The 14,117-nt window shown below is 44.7% G+C and overlaps 1 protein-coding gene across 1 annotated transcript in view; it reads right to left on the bottom strand.

Annotated features, from left to right (window-relative positions):
- HDAC8 (histone deacetylase 8) overlaps positions 1-14,117 on the bottom strand; it is a 121,727-nt gene that overhangs the window by 81,621 nt on the left and 25,989 nt on the right. Inside the window, exons 7-8 of the mRNA XM_007668293.3 lie at positions 13,484-13,561; positions 10,899-11,007 (exon numbers count right to left, since the gene is read on the bottom strand). Of these exons, the coding sequence (XP_007666483.2) occupies positions 10,899-11,007; positions 13,484-13,561 (187 nt within the window). The remainder of the gene's footprint in view (positions 1-10,898; positions 11,008-13,483; positions 13,562-14,117) is intronic.

The raw sequence follows: 14,117 nt of genomic DNA, 5'->3' as shown, positions 1-14,117 counted from the left end.
GCTTTAAACTGCCGTAATAGATCCCAAAAGAGAGCTGTTAAACTTTTTGCGGGTCTGTTTTTTCTTAATTCTTTCAATAATATGTCATCTACGGTCCTGTTGACTTATGGTGCAAGAACCGACCGCTTCGCGGAATGCAGAAATTGCTACCATATGAGCCCGGATCCGTTCGGCTCTTTTCTTATTCCTGAACAACTGATCCAAATGAGATCCAGGCCTACGAGGTTAATCGGAGAATAGTCTTTTTCATCTTTTTTTCCAGGGCTCCCAGTTAGGATGGGAAGATGGGAAGTGCCCTTTTCTAATAATAATAATTATGGTATTTGTTAAGTGCTTGCTATGTGCCAGGCACTATACTAAGCACTAGGGTGGATACAAGCAAATCAGGTTGGACTGTCCCCGTCCCTTGTGGGGCTGTCTCAATCCCCATTTTACAGATGAAGCAACTGAGGCTGAGAGAAGTAAAGTGACTTGCCCAAGGTCACACAGCAGACAAGTGGCGAGGCCGGGATTGGAATCCATGACCTTCTCCGACTCCCAGGCCCGTGCTCTATCCACTATGCCATGCTGCTTCTCTAATTCACGCCCAGGCTGCCTCTAACATCATATGGATACAGACATGAGCCTGAAATTCCTTTTTCCGCTTTCGTGACCAGGCAAGATGTGGTGGTTGAGTTGTAAGACCAAGAAAAACTCTTTTTCACCTTTTCAATTTTGCAGCTGCTCTTTCGCAACTTTTTTTATTGTGCCCTTCAACTTTAAACTGTTCCCACGGCTGATTCTGTTACAGAAAAAGAGATTGCAACCAGTACTGCTATACCACATGTCTTGCTGTAATTCTGGTCGGCACAGTGCTTTAATAGCAAAATGTGGCACTGTTGGGTTTTTTTTTTTAAGTTATTTCTCACTGACCTCTCATGATTTGGGTCATTCCCATTAGAAGAGACAGAAGAATGTGCCTGATGGCATACAATGGGGTAGTGTCGAGGCTAAAATTAGAATTATGCTACAGGGTCTGTCATCTGTCCCTTCTCTTACATGCCCAAGACCTCTGTATGAAAAGAATACAGAGAACAGATCGTCTGACCCTTGGGGTGGAGGAGGGGAGAGAGGAACAGGAAAGCAAGGAGATGAAAGGGGGATGATGGAAAGAGAAAAAGAGGAGAGCTAAACTACAAATAAAAAACCACCACAAACCCCTGATTTCTAATCCCATCTTTCATAATTTGGATTGCACACTGGGCAAGTCATTTCACATCTTTGTACCATATAATAACTGTGGCATCTGTTAAATGCTTACTATGTGCCAAGCACCGTACTAAGTGCTGGGGTAGATACAAAATAAGCAGGTCCCACATGATTCAAGTTGCAAAGATTCATGGAAGGAAAGAAAGGTTGAGGGGAGCTGAAAAAGAACGAAGTCCACAAGCGGCTGTTGTGTGGAAAGAAAACTAAGCCCCTCATATCTTTAATTAGTGGTATCTGTTAAGTGCTTATTATGTGTCAGGCACTGTTCTAAGAGCTGAGGTGGATGCAAGCAAATCAGGTTGGACCCAGTCCCAGTCCCACGTAGAGCTCATAGTCTTGTTTCCCATTTTAATAATGTTGGTATTTGTTAAGTGCCTACTATGTGAGAGCACTGTTCTAAGCACTGGGGTAGACACAGGGGAAGCAGGTTGTCCCACGTGGGGCTCACAGTCTTAACCCCCATTTTACAGATGAGGGAACTGAGGCACAGAAAAGTTAAGTGACTTGCCCACAGTCACACAGCTGACAAGTGGCAGAGCCGGGATTCGAACCCATGACCTCTGACTCCAAAGCCCATGCTCTTTCCACTGAGCCACGTTTACAGATGAGGAAACTGAGGCCCAGAGAAGTGAAGTGACTTGCCCAAGGTCACAGAGCAGACAAGTGGCAGAGCCGGGATTAGAATCCATGAGTGCCCGGAGTTTTATCGAAGGACCTCACATTTAACTAAGCTCCAGTACAGGAGATGTAATGGACTGTGAGCCCGTTGTTGGGTAGGGACTGTCTTTATTTGTTGCCGAACTGTACTTTCTAAGCTCTTAGAATAGTGCTCTGCACGCAGTGAGTGCTCAATAAACACGACTGAATGAATGAATAATGGCCTCCTTTCCTGGACAATCTAATAAAGAATAATAATAATGATTGTTCCACTTCTCCCACTCCCTTCTGCATCACCCGACCTATCTCCCTTTATTCATCCCCTCTCCCAGCCCCATAGCACTTACGTATCTGTAATTTATTTGTTTCTAGTAACGTCTGCCTCCCCCTCTAGACTCTAAGCTTGTTGTGGGCAGGGAATGTGTCTGTGATATTCTTGTACTGTACTCTCCCAAGCACTTAGCTCACAGCAAATGCTCAATACGACTGACTTGAGGCTTAGAAGCCACTCTGAGCGCCGGGTCTTACAGCACACCTCCACCCCTCACACACCTCCACCTCCACTAGGGTACACTTGGAAGGTTTCCAAGGAGGTGGCAGGCACGGGGCCACTGTGGACAATCGGGATCCGGGCTGCTGGTCTCCCAAGCTGCAGCCTTAGACGGAATACAGCAGACATTCGCAGACCACGACGAGCTTCAAGTCTCGAATTCCCCGTCTCAGGCCCCAAACTCCCACCCCAACTGGACCCAATCAAAATCTACCAGACCAATCGGACGAGAGTCCCGGGACCACGAGGCCTGAAGCAGCGTGGATTAGTGGATAGAGCGCAGGCCTGAGAGTCAGAAGGACCTGTTTCTAATCCCGGCTCCGTCACTTGTCTGCCGTGTGACCTTGGGCAAGTCAGTTTGCTGTCCTGTTCCTCAATTACCTCATCTGTAAAATGGGGATTAAGATTGTAAGCACCATGGGGGACCGAGGCCAAGGCACCCTCTGAACGCCCGGGCCTCCCCATGCCAGCTTCCCTCATCCTCCTCTCTTTCCTAGTAGGGCCTGGTCACCATTTCCTGATGCCAATCTCTGTGTTGGATAAATTCTAAGAACCAACACTTCACAAGCTATTTGATCTAAAAGGTTATGTCACGGTGAACCTGAGGCATGCGCTATTCCGTCCAAGCTGCAGGCTTGTTGTGAGGAGGGAACGTGTCTACCAATTCTGTTATACTGTACTCTCTCAAAGCATCTTGTGCAGTGTGCTCTGAATACACTAAGTGCTCAGTAAATACAACTGATGGATTGACTGATTCCCAAGAAAGGACTTGTGAAACCTGTCATTTCAAGTTCTGTAGCTGGTCTCTGCACATCTAGAATAATCACCTCATCAGGCTTAAAACAAAATGTGATTTGGGAGCCAATTATCGAGTCTTTTAATTCAGGTGTAAATTTTAAAAGTTCGGTTTTCATTTTTATCTTTGTGATTCACCTACAACTCCCACCACACTCTAAGTCTTTCCCCCTCTACCAGGTCCTCCTGAAAACTCACCTTCTAGAAAAGGTCTTCGCCAATGGACTTCCACCATCCCTTGTCATGGGATTCTACCACCCACCCAAAACAGTTAAGAATGTGGTGACGTATGGCATCCGTTTAATTGTTTTGTCCACGTTCTCCCTGTGACTAGTTGCATCTGTATTTTCCCTCCTGCCTTCGCTGCACATATACAATTTGCAACTGCCTGTTTTTTGGATTAGGTTGTAAACTCCTCAAGGTATGGATGGTGTCTTTTATGGTACTCTCCCAGGCACCCTGCACAGTGTTCTGCACACTGTACTTCCATAATGTTCGACTGGACCTATCTGCCTGGCAATAGGTTCTTCAGGAATTTTACACTTTTCCAGGATCTGCAAATTATACAAAATGACTAAATAAAATGCTGGACAGTCGTCTAGACTATAAACTCGTTGTGGGTAGGGAACGTTTTTCCCTATTTTGTTATATTGTACCCTCCCAAGCGCTTAGTACAGTGCTCTGCACACTTTAAGCACTATTTAAGCACTTTAAGCATAAATATGACTGACTGATTGGACACTACAGCCATGTGGAAAATGAGCTTAAGGTTCAAGACGCCTGTGTCAAGTCAATGGCTTAACATATCTAACAGTTGGTTTTGAGGCAAGGGCTCTCTTTGGAGGAAAAAGTTGATGCTCATACAAGAAATTAGCTACCTAAGGAAACTCTAAACTTTCTACAGGGTGGGGAAAATGGAAATCCCCCATAAAATAATATTGATGACATTAAGACGCGACCGAAACTTTCAAGGATCCCACTGAAAGCTCATTTGACCAATGAATGCAAATGTCAATTCAACACACTCATCATTCCCTCTGCTCCTCCCCCTCTCCCTTCCCCTCCCCTCCGCAATGTGCTCATTTGTATATATTTTTATTACTCTATTTATTTTGTTAATGAGGTGTACATCCCCTCGATTCTATTTATCGTGATTATGTTGTCTTGTTTTTGTCCGTCTGTCTTCCCCAGTTAGACTATAAGCCCGTCATTGGACAGGGATTGTCTCTCTCTGTTGCCGAATTGTCCATTCCAAATGCTTAGTACAGTGCTCTGCACATAGTAAGTGCTCAATAAATACTGTTGAATGAATGAATCATGTTGATCATGGCAGAAATCAGAAGCAACCATCAACTTTTTGACCACAAGACAGTCAAGATTCAAGTTGGGTTTGTTTTTTTAGGGGGTGTTTAACCCTAATTTTTACATTTTTAAAAATATTTGGGGTGGTAGAAATAGAGTTAAATAGGGTAAATTTGAATCAATCCACACTGCGGGTATAGCCCATTTACAATGGGCTGATGGTCTTGCTCTAATTCCCAATGGTAACTGAGATTCCTTCTTCCTACAATGGCCGTCCTGTTGGAGGAGCAATGGGCTGAGTGAATTACAAAGACCAAACTCCCCTCAAACCCTACTGAGGTCCCTGAAGGTCAAGAGAAATTGGCCCTGTGTTGCCTGTTCTCTACCTGCTCTGGGAATGCAGAAGTTCATTTTCCCAAGCTGTCAATCTATTACCTTTCCCCGGCACAAAATTCACTTAAGGAAAGAAAAAAGGCAGAGCAACAAAGTGCCCTTTGTTACTTACTGAGGGGTTGGGGGAATGGGTTATTAAAATTGAAACCAACTTCTCTGATTTCTAAGGCACAAAATCAGATTGGAAGCCAAAAAGCTATTTAGCCTCTGCAGACCTTAGCTAGTGGCAGCCCTGGGAGAAGGAGCAGACTGAATAATAATAATGGTATTTGTTAAGTGCTTACTATGTGCCAAGCACTGTTCAAAGCGAAGCCATTCCTAACTTTTTGTCAACAAATGTATCCTTTTATGTACATATAAATGTGCATTCATAACCGCCCCACCCCAGCGTTGCATTCACATGTGCTTTTTTTTTACACTGTTTAAGAACAAAGATAAACTATCTCCCCACCCAGAAGAATTTATTATCTGGCTGAACTGAATGGAGTTTATTTTTTCGAGTTTTTCTTTTACATCTAGGCCCGGGGCTCCCAATTACACTTCAGTTCCAAGTTCCTTTTTTGCTGGTGGCTCCTCCGTTCCCTACAGGTCATCAAGTCATCTCCTCTCTCTTGTTCAACAAAGCTACGCCAGTTTTTGAACGGAGGTGGGCTAAAAAAGAAAATGCTAGCCTTATCTCATGCCTCTAAACTGTGAGCTCACTATGAATGCTTCTACCAATTCTGTTATATTGTACTCTCTCAAGCACTTGGTACAATGCTCTGCACACAGTAAAGTGCTCAATAAATACCATTCTCTCTCCAGGGAAAGACTCCTAGAATGTCAGGTTGAAATGTGGTCTTCAAAGTCAGAACTTGCTGGGCAGGAGAAGAATCAAGGTCTGGTGAAAACACTATACACAAAAGGGTGTGCCACCCAGTGTTTGGAGTTTTTTTTTTCCCGATGGTATTTGTTAAGTGCTTACTATGTGCCAAGCACTGTATTAAATGGTGGGGTAGATTCAAGCTAATCACACTGGACACAGTCCCCATTCTACAGGAAGCTCCCAGTCTTTATATGCCTTTTTCCAGATGAGGGAACTGACGCCCAGAGAAGTGAAGTGGCTTGCCCAAGGACACCCAGCAGACAAGCGGTAGATACGGGATTAGAACCCAGGTCCTTCTGACTCCTAGGCCTGCCCTCTATCCACTAGGTCATGCTGCTTCTCTGCTTTGCTGCTTTCCTTTCCGTTCTTTCAATTCCATCTTGAGGGGCTTAAAAATCAGGCGATTATAACATAATCGATATAAAATAAATTCGATGGATTGATCTGACCCTTCGTGCTTGACTGTTATTTTTCTGGGGCGGGATATGTTTGGAGCGTGCCGACGTTAGAGTCTGGAGGACCGTTTAGGATCGGTGTCCTGTTGCTCGATGAAATCCAGATCACACCAATGAAATCCAGATGCAAGACCCGGGCCTCTGGCAATTGCTGCCAGACCTCGTCTGGGTGAAATCCCTAAGAGTCCCTGTGCAAATCCAGAACTCCAAACCCTGGGCGATCCCCGGATCAATCAGGGAGCACCTCCAGTTTGGGCCCATGGCGGCTGAACAGAGGGAAGCTCTTTATTCTCCCTTCAGAAATGAGTCCAGAATTTGAATTCTGTTCAAGACCCTCCTTTTGGCTTACTTGTTTACTAGCCTCAGTGGAAAGAGCACAGGTCTGGGACTCACAGGACCCAAGCGGTAATCCCGGTTCTGTCACTTGCCTGCTGGGTGACTTTGGGCATGTTACCTCACTTCTCTGGGCCTCAGTTTCCTCATCTGTAAAATGGAGACTAAATCTCATTTAGACTGTGAATCCCTGTTGGGACAGGGAATGTGTCTGAATTTATTATCTTCTATATTACCCCAGTGCTGGGCATATAGTGAGCACTTAAGTACCATAATTATTATCATTAATTATTATTATTAGGAGAACTCTGCTAGCAGAGCTCAACTTTCTGGACTGAGACAGCTGCCTCTCAGAAATGCAAAGAGGGAAGTCTTGGCATTATATATGGATTATTATTATTATTACTATTTATAATTATATTACTACTACTACTAATAATACTGCTTGTGGTATTTGTTAAGCACTTTAATAACCAAAGACCAAAAGAAGAATTCAATATAAGCAAATGGGTTGGACACAGTCGCTATCCCACATAGGGCTCATGGTCTTAATTCCCATTTTCCAGAGGAGGTCATTGAGGCCCAGAGAAGTGACGTGACTCTCCCAAGGTCATCCAGCAGATAAGTGGTGGAGGCAGGATTAGAATCCATGGCCTTCTTACTCCCAGGCCCGTGCTCTAACCACCACACCACGCTGCTTGTTTTTTTTACTGTGCTTAATTCGATGCCCTCACTCTTCCCCTACCACTAATGGACCTAATTCTGGTCTGACCTTGGGGGAGGTCAATTCTTAAAGAAGCTACAACTTCTTAGGGGAAAACGCAATAGGTTGAGGGTCTAGGGATCCAACTTCTTGGTCCAGTTCGGGCACTGGTCTGTTGTAAGACTCTGAGCAAGTCACTTAACCTGAGTCTCAGTTTCCTCATCTGTAAAATGGGGGGAAAATAAGTGGGGTCCTCACTGCCTCTTAGATTGTGAGTTCTGGGGTGACTGGAACTATGAGCTATCTGCCTTATTTTTACCCCAGCTATTAGCCAGTTTTCAATCCCATAATTCTCTTTCTCATTTGTAATTTGTTATTCCCTTATTCTGTCAACTGGATTTTAACAACTGTCTCCGCAGTACAGGCCAGTGGAGGGGAACACGAAGGAAGCTAATCAGACCATGAAAGCAGTGTGGCCTGATGGGTGGAGCACAGGCCTGGGAGTCAGAAGGACCTGGGTTCCAATCCTGGCTCTGCCACTTGTCTGCTGTGGGACCCTGGGCAAGTCACTTCACTTCTCTGTTCCTCAGCTTCCTCACCTGTAAAATGGGGATTAAGACCTGTGAGCCCCAAGTGGGACAGAGACTGTGTCCAACCTGATTACCTTGCATCTACCCCAGTGCTCAGAACAGTGTTTGGCACATAGTAAGTGCTCAATAAATACCACAGTTATTATTACTATTTTGGGAGCAATGTCAGTTAATTCAGAGCTGTACCGAGACTGAATCCAGAAGGCAAGACCTGAACACTTATTTCTAGGCCAGGTCACTCCAACCTGACCCATCAGGGATAAAGAGATCTACCGAGGTAGGGAAGAAAGAAAGGAACAGGGATTGAAGAGTTAACCGTCCAATACCGATATGAAATGAATCAATCCACTGAATTTGTTTCATATCTATTGTGTTATAATTGCCTGATTTTTAAGCCCCTCAAGATGGAATTGAAAGAACAAAAAGGAAAGCAGCAAAGCAGAGAAACAGCATGACCTAGTGGATAAAGGGCAGGCCTGAGAGTCAGAAGGAACTGGGTTCTAATGACACTCAAATTAGCATCCCTTCTACCTGAGTCAGGAGCTCAAGTTGGTTTGATTTTTGTAGACCTGCAGCTCTAGATTAACTGGCAACTTTTTTTCCACAATGGAGTCGTTACGGCTTCTGAACACATCTGGAAAACCCTTCGGAATGAGGACCAACAATCGATCCGTCCAAGGTACTTAAAGAGCGCTTACTATGTGCAGAGCACCGGACTAAGCGCTTGGGAGAGTACAACACAGCAGAATTAGCCGACACTTTCCCCTCCCGCGACGAGCTGACAGTCTAGAGATGAGCACAAGATTAAAAGCCAACGGCTGAAGGAAAGGTTCAGTTTCTCCAGGATGCAGTGATGACTCAGGGATAACGAGAGAACAGAAAGAAACCCGACCTCTAAATCAGAGGGAACCAAAGACCAAAAGAAGAATTCAATTAAAATGACGCTCAGCTCCATTCTAACCTCTGGCGACTTCAAGCGCTGGGGGATTCGCCAGCCGGTGAGTCACAGAAGGAGCCGATTGTGACACCGAACAGTCGCCCTTGAGACCGTTCCCTACTCCCGTCCACCCCTGCCTTTGGGTAACGCCACCCTCTCCCGTTGTTCAGAACAAAGCCTAAAGGGGAGGATGGGGAGGGAGCCATTGTCGGTTGACCTCTGGAGGGGACAGTGTTTCAGGCTGAGAGAGGCCAGCTTCCCAGATGAACTGCCCACAGCTCTCCGGTGCCCGCTGGGGGATTTTTAAGACGTCAAACTCTGAACAATAAATGCCACGCTTTGGCCTGTGTGACTATTATTCACGGAGGAGTTTAATTAGTGTCTTAGTCACTCAACTTCCAGAAACAATAGGCAATTATACCTAGGCACTACCACCCAGAAGTGGGATAGGAGTTGATCAGATAGAACAAAAGGACTCGACACAAGCCCGAGTTATTTATGGAGCGGTAAGTTCAAAGTGCACAGGCTTTAAGACTCCGAGAGCAAGCTGGCTTTTTTTGGCTTCTTCATTATCATTGGGCCCCGGCCGCTCCGTTGCCATAGCGTGGAGGAAGACGGTTGGGGCTGAGATGAAGTGAAGCTGAATGGTTTTGCATATCATCTTGCCAGTGCTCCGATCATGGGGCAAACGGGTGAAGGGGTGACAGTAGGGATAACAGGGTGGAGTTGGTAGGGTTCAGAGCTAAATGATCTCAAGTCAAACTTCGAGAAAATAAATCCTCGACTTCCAGGAAGACCTGCTGAAGTCGACTCTTAACCCAGTGCCCCACCCCCGCTCCCCATCCCAAGCCTGAAGGAATGTACTATAATTAAACCGTAATCCTTTTCACTGTAGGATCCTTACCTGCCTCTATAATTGAATGATAGGGACTCACGTGTCTCAAGCCGAAAGCTTAAAACAGAACCAGAGTCAAGGTAAATATTCCCGGCGGTTTTCACACATAATGAAAGAGAACTACTGTTATTAGAACACATCTTCTTTAAATCTGAGTTAAAAAGTCTACTGGGAAAGGAAATCTCTCTCCTATTTTTCCCTCCATTACACGCCAGACCTCTCATGCAAGGATCTCTCTCAGCTCTCAATTCAATTTAGTTAATATTTATAGAGTGTCTCCAAGGGGTAGAGGACTATATTTGTGGTTCCTACAACCATTGGCTTGCAGCAAGGGGTTCAGGGGATACAGTGACACCTGCCACTCAAGCAGTTTCGAATGACTCGGCCCAGTGCTAGGGACTGTGACTCTAGTCATCTAGACTGTAAGCTTGTTGAGGGCAGGGAATGTATCTGTCTATTTTTATATTGTACTTTCCCAAGCATTTAGTAAGTGCTCTATAAATATGTCTGAACGAATGAATGACTGGGACGCTGCCCTTCTTAAAAAACTTACATCAAGGACCTGTCACTTTGGGTCATTAAAGATTTCCTGCAAGTTCTGCTACAAATGAAAGTGGAAGCTAGATCTTTGAATGAGGCAAATTAAATTTGAGGAAGCAGCTACTAGGATGATTCCCCTTTCAGAAGGTGAATTAATCCCCACTGCTGGGAAGAATGCCAAGTAGAGGGGAAAAAAAGAAATAACGTGGGGCCTACTGGGTAATAGCGGGTAAGGCCGCCCATTAAAATTAAAATGCAAAACCGTTGGGAGAGTCCAGTCCAGGGTTGGGGGGATGACAAAATTAGGCCCAAGAATCTTGTGTCGTGCAGTCGATTCCCAACCCGCTCAAAATTCATCTTTATAAAGTCCATGACCCGTTAAGAGTGCATGCCAAAAAGTCACTGTGCAGTGCAAAGAACACTCTCAAAATCTTGAATTTCACAACTCTACAGTTCATGAAATGAGGGGCAACTCCCACAACCCCAAACCAAGTGTGACTTAAAAAGCCACAGCCTTTTCTGTGTTTCTTTTTTGGAACCGTAGCTGGAAAACAGTAGCTGCTCGACTTAAAAAACAGCGGTCGACCCTAAAGAAACGGAATCTCATTCCCATCAATTTACCACGGTTGTCGTACCTCTCGCAGATCTGGTAATACTTCTCATCTTGAATGCCATCTTGAATGGGCACGTTGACGCTGTAGTACCGTCCCTTCCCTAAACCAATGTCAGACACGTCCCCGGTTCCTGTGAAAGGGTGAGAGGAGAAGCGCTGTAAACAGCCGGAAAGAGTATGCGACACATAAGACTTGAAGACGAAGCCTCTGATGGGAAACGAAAAGAGCTGATCAGAGTGGTCTGGGCCTTGCCATTGTCTTTAACCGGAAGGCAGATGGGACAACACAGAATTGATGGTTTCCAAGAGATTGAAATTTAAAAAAACACAAAAGAAACCAGGAAACAGAAAAACCAGGGGAACCAAGAATTATTTTGTTCTCCACCTTGTTAGGGCAGATCAAAGGATGCAAAGCTTTGCTAAAGATCCTAATAACTTCTATCTTCTAATTGAAAGTTTGTCCCCCCTTACTACCATCACCCCTGCCGTCACTATTACTCCTGCTGGCATTTGTTAGGCGCTTACAATGTGCCCAGCGCTGTACTAGATCCAAGATAATCAGGTTGGACACAGTCCCTGTCCCACATGGGGCTCATAGTCTACGGAGGAAGGAGAAGAACTTAATCCCTATTTTACAAATGAGGAAACAGGCACAGAAAAATGAAATGAATTGCCTAAGCTCACAGAGCACTCAAGTGGAGAAGCCGAGAATAGTAGCAAGGCCCTTGGACTCTAAGGCCCGTGCTCTTTCCACTAGGCCAAACTCCCACACTAAGATAAATAGACTGTTCCAAATTATAAAGGATAGCGTAGCGCGGTGGAAGAGCCGCGGGCCTGAAAACCGGCGATCCCGGATTCGAGTCCCAGGTCGGACACCCGTTTGCTGTGGGGCGCTTCAGGCAAGTCACTTATCCTTCCCATGCCTCAGTTTCCCCCAATGCAGATGAGGGGTAATAATACCTGAACTCTATCTCGCAGGGGTGTTGCAAGGAATAAATCACTAAATAATGTAGGGTGCTTTGGTAATAAAATCACTACTTAGAAACACGACTGTTATTATCCATTGCTTAGAACAGTGCTTGGCACATAGTAAACGATGAACAAATACCATTATTATTATTAATAATACAAAATGATGTGACTGGCCATGATAGGCTGACATTAGATGGAAAAGTGATAACTGTTGCAAACTCATATAGCCAGGGTTCAGATTTTGCACAATGCACCAATAACAATGATAATAATAATAATAATAATGGCATTTGCTAAGGGCTTGCTATGTGTCAAGCAGTGTACTACTATACTACTACTACTAATAATTGTGGCATATGTTAAATGCTTACTATGGGCCAGGCACTGTACTAAGCACTGGGGTTGGTAAAATTTGAATTGTACTTTCCAAGCGCTTAGTACGGTGCTCTGCACATAGTAAGCAATAAGTATGACAATGAATGATTGAATACAAGCACTTTGGGTTGGACAGAGTCCCTATCGCACGTGGGGCTCACAGTCTCAATTCCTGTTTTAAAGATGAGGTAACTGAGGGGCAGAGAAGTGACTTGCCCAAGGTCACTCAGAAGACAGGTGGTGGAGTTGGGATTAGAACCCATGATCATCTGACTCCCAGGTCTGTGCTCTAGCCACTATGCCAACGCTGCGGTAGGTACAAGAACATCAGGTTCCACATGGGGCTCACATAGTAAGAGGGAGATCAGGTATTGAATCCCCATTTTCCAGATGACGGAACTGAGGCCCAGAGAAGTTAAGTAGCTTGCCCAAAGTCACAGAGCAGGAAAGAGGTGGAGTGGAATTAAAACCCAGTTCCTCTGACTCCCAGGCCCATGCTCTCTCTAGCAAAGTAATACCAAAATCTACAGAAGCAACAGAATAACGACATTTGTCTCTTTGGTCATCTTGTCCAAAGAACATTTTGGTTTTAAAGCTCTGACACTCTTCTCCAAATTACTAGTTAGCATAATTAATAATTAACACATCATTTTCTAAGTAATTGATTTTAGAACAACTAATATCGTCGAATAAATCTACTGAAAAATTCAGGCCGAAAATAACTCAGAAATAATTGTTCAGTCATTTTCCTAGGGTCCCTAGCCCCATGACTAGCTTTTTATTCACCAGTCATTTATTTCTTCTGTGACAAAAGATCACTGTAACTTAGAACTCAGCTTCTGACATTACACATAAGCACCTACTCATAGAAGGTTCAAACACATAACACAATTCCCAATTATGTATGAGGAAAGAAATACCCTGTCACTGAAAGTTAGAGATCATTTCAAAAATCTTCTGGTCACCATTTGGTTTGGAATTCTAATAGATCAAAGCTTTTAATAGAGCTATTCAAAAATGAGGAAAAAAAATACTGACTTGACATTCCCCTCCCCAGTGAAGGTGCTGTGAAGCGATTAAAGGGCGAAAAGCAAGCAGCCTTAAAGAGGAAGCAAGGGGTCTGGATAATCAAGCCCTGCATAGTTGAGAGCTGGCTGGTTTATTGAGAAGTCCCACCCTCTTGAGGCTATCAAGGAATCAGAAATCCTCAGAGCAGCTTTCCGTATCCCAAGGCCAAATGAAAATAAATAGATCACCTGCCTGGAAAAAATCCTGGCGAGAATTTGTGCAGAGACACAGTCATGACTTTGGAAGTGAAGCTGAAGGCATCTTCCACACCTAGCAGGAGACAAAAAGTCAAGAGAGTCGCTTCAATTCACTGTAAATGGAACACCTCTAGCCTGAAAGCTCACTGTGGGCAGGGAATGTGGCTGTTATATAATTTTATGGTATTTGTTAAGTGCTTACTATGTGCCAGGCACTGTTCTAAGCACTGGGGTACATACAAGATAATCCAGTTAGACACAGTCCCTGTCCCTCATGGCGCTCCCAGTCTTAATCCCCATTTTCTGGACGTGGGAACTCAGAGATGTGAAGTGACTTGCCCGAGGTCACACAGCAGACAAGTGGCAGAACTGGGATTAGAACCCATGTCCTTCTGACTCCCAGGCCCGTGTTTCATCCATTAGGCCATGCTGCTACCTACTGTTACGCTATACTCTCCCAAGTGCTTAGTACAGTGCTCCGCATACAGTAAGCGCTTAGTGCATATGATTGATCGATTGATGCAACTCACAAAGATTCCATGGCAGGAGCCATGGAAGGAAGAGGAAGGCTGAAGGGAGCAGAAAAGGAAATAAGTACAGGAGCGACTGTTGTGCAGAAAGAAAACTGA

This window comes from Ornithorhynchus anatinus, chromosome 6 (genome assembly GCF_004115215.2).
Source record: "Ornithorhynchus anatinus isolate Pmale09 chromosome 6, mOrnAna1.pri.v4, whole genome shotgun sequence".
NCBI lineage: Eukaryota > Metazoa > Chordata > Mammalia > Monotremata > Ornithorhynchidae > Ornithorhynchus > Ornithorhynchus anatinus.
The sequence above is the reverse complement of the archived record's forward strand: the minus strand, read 5'-3'. Positions and strand labels throughout refer to the sequence as shown.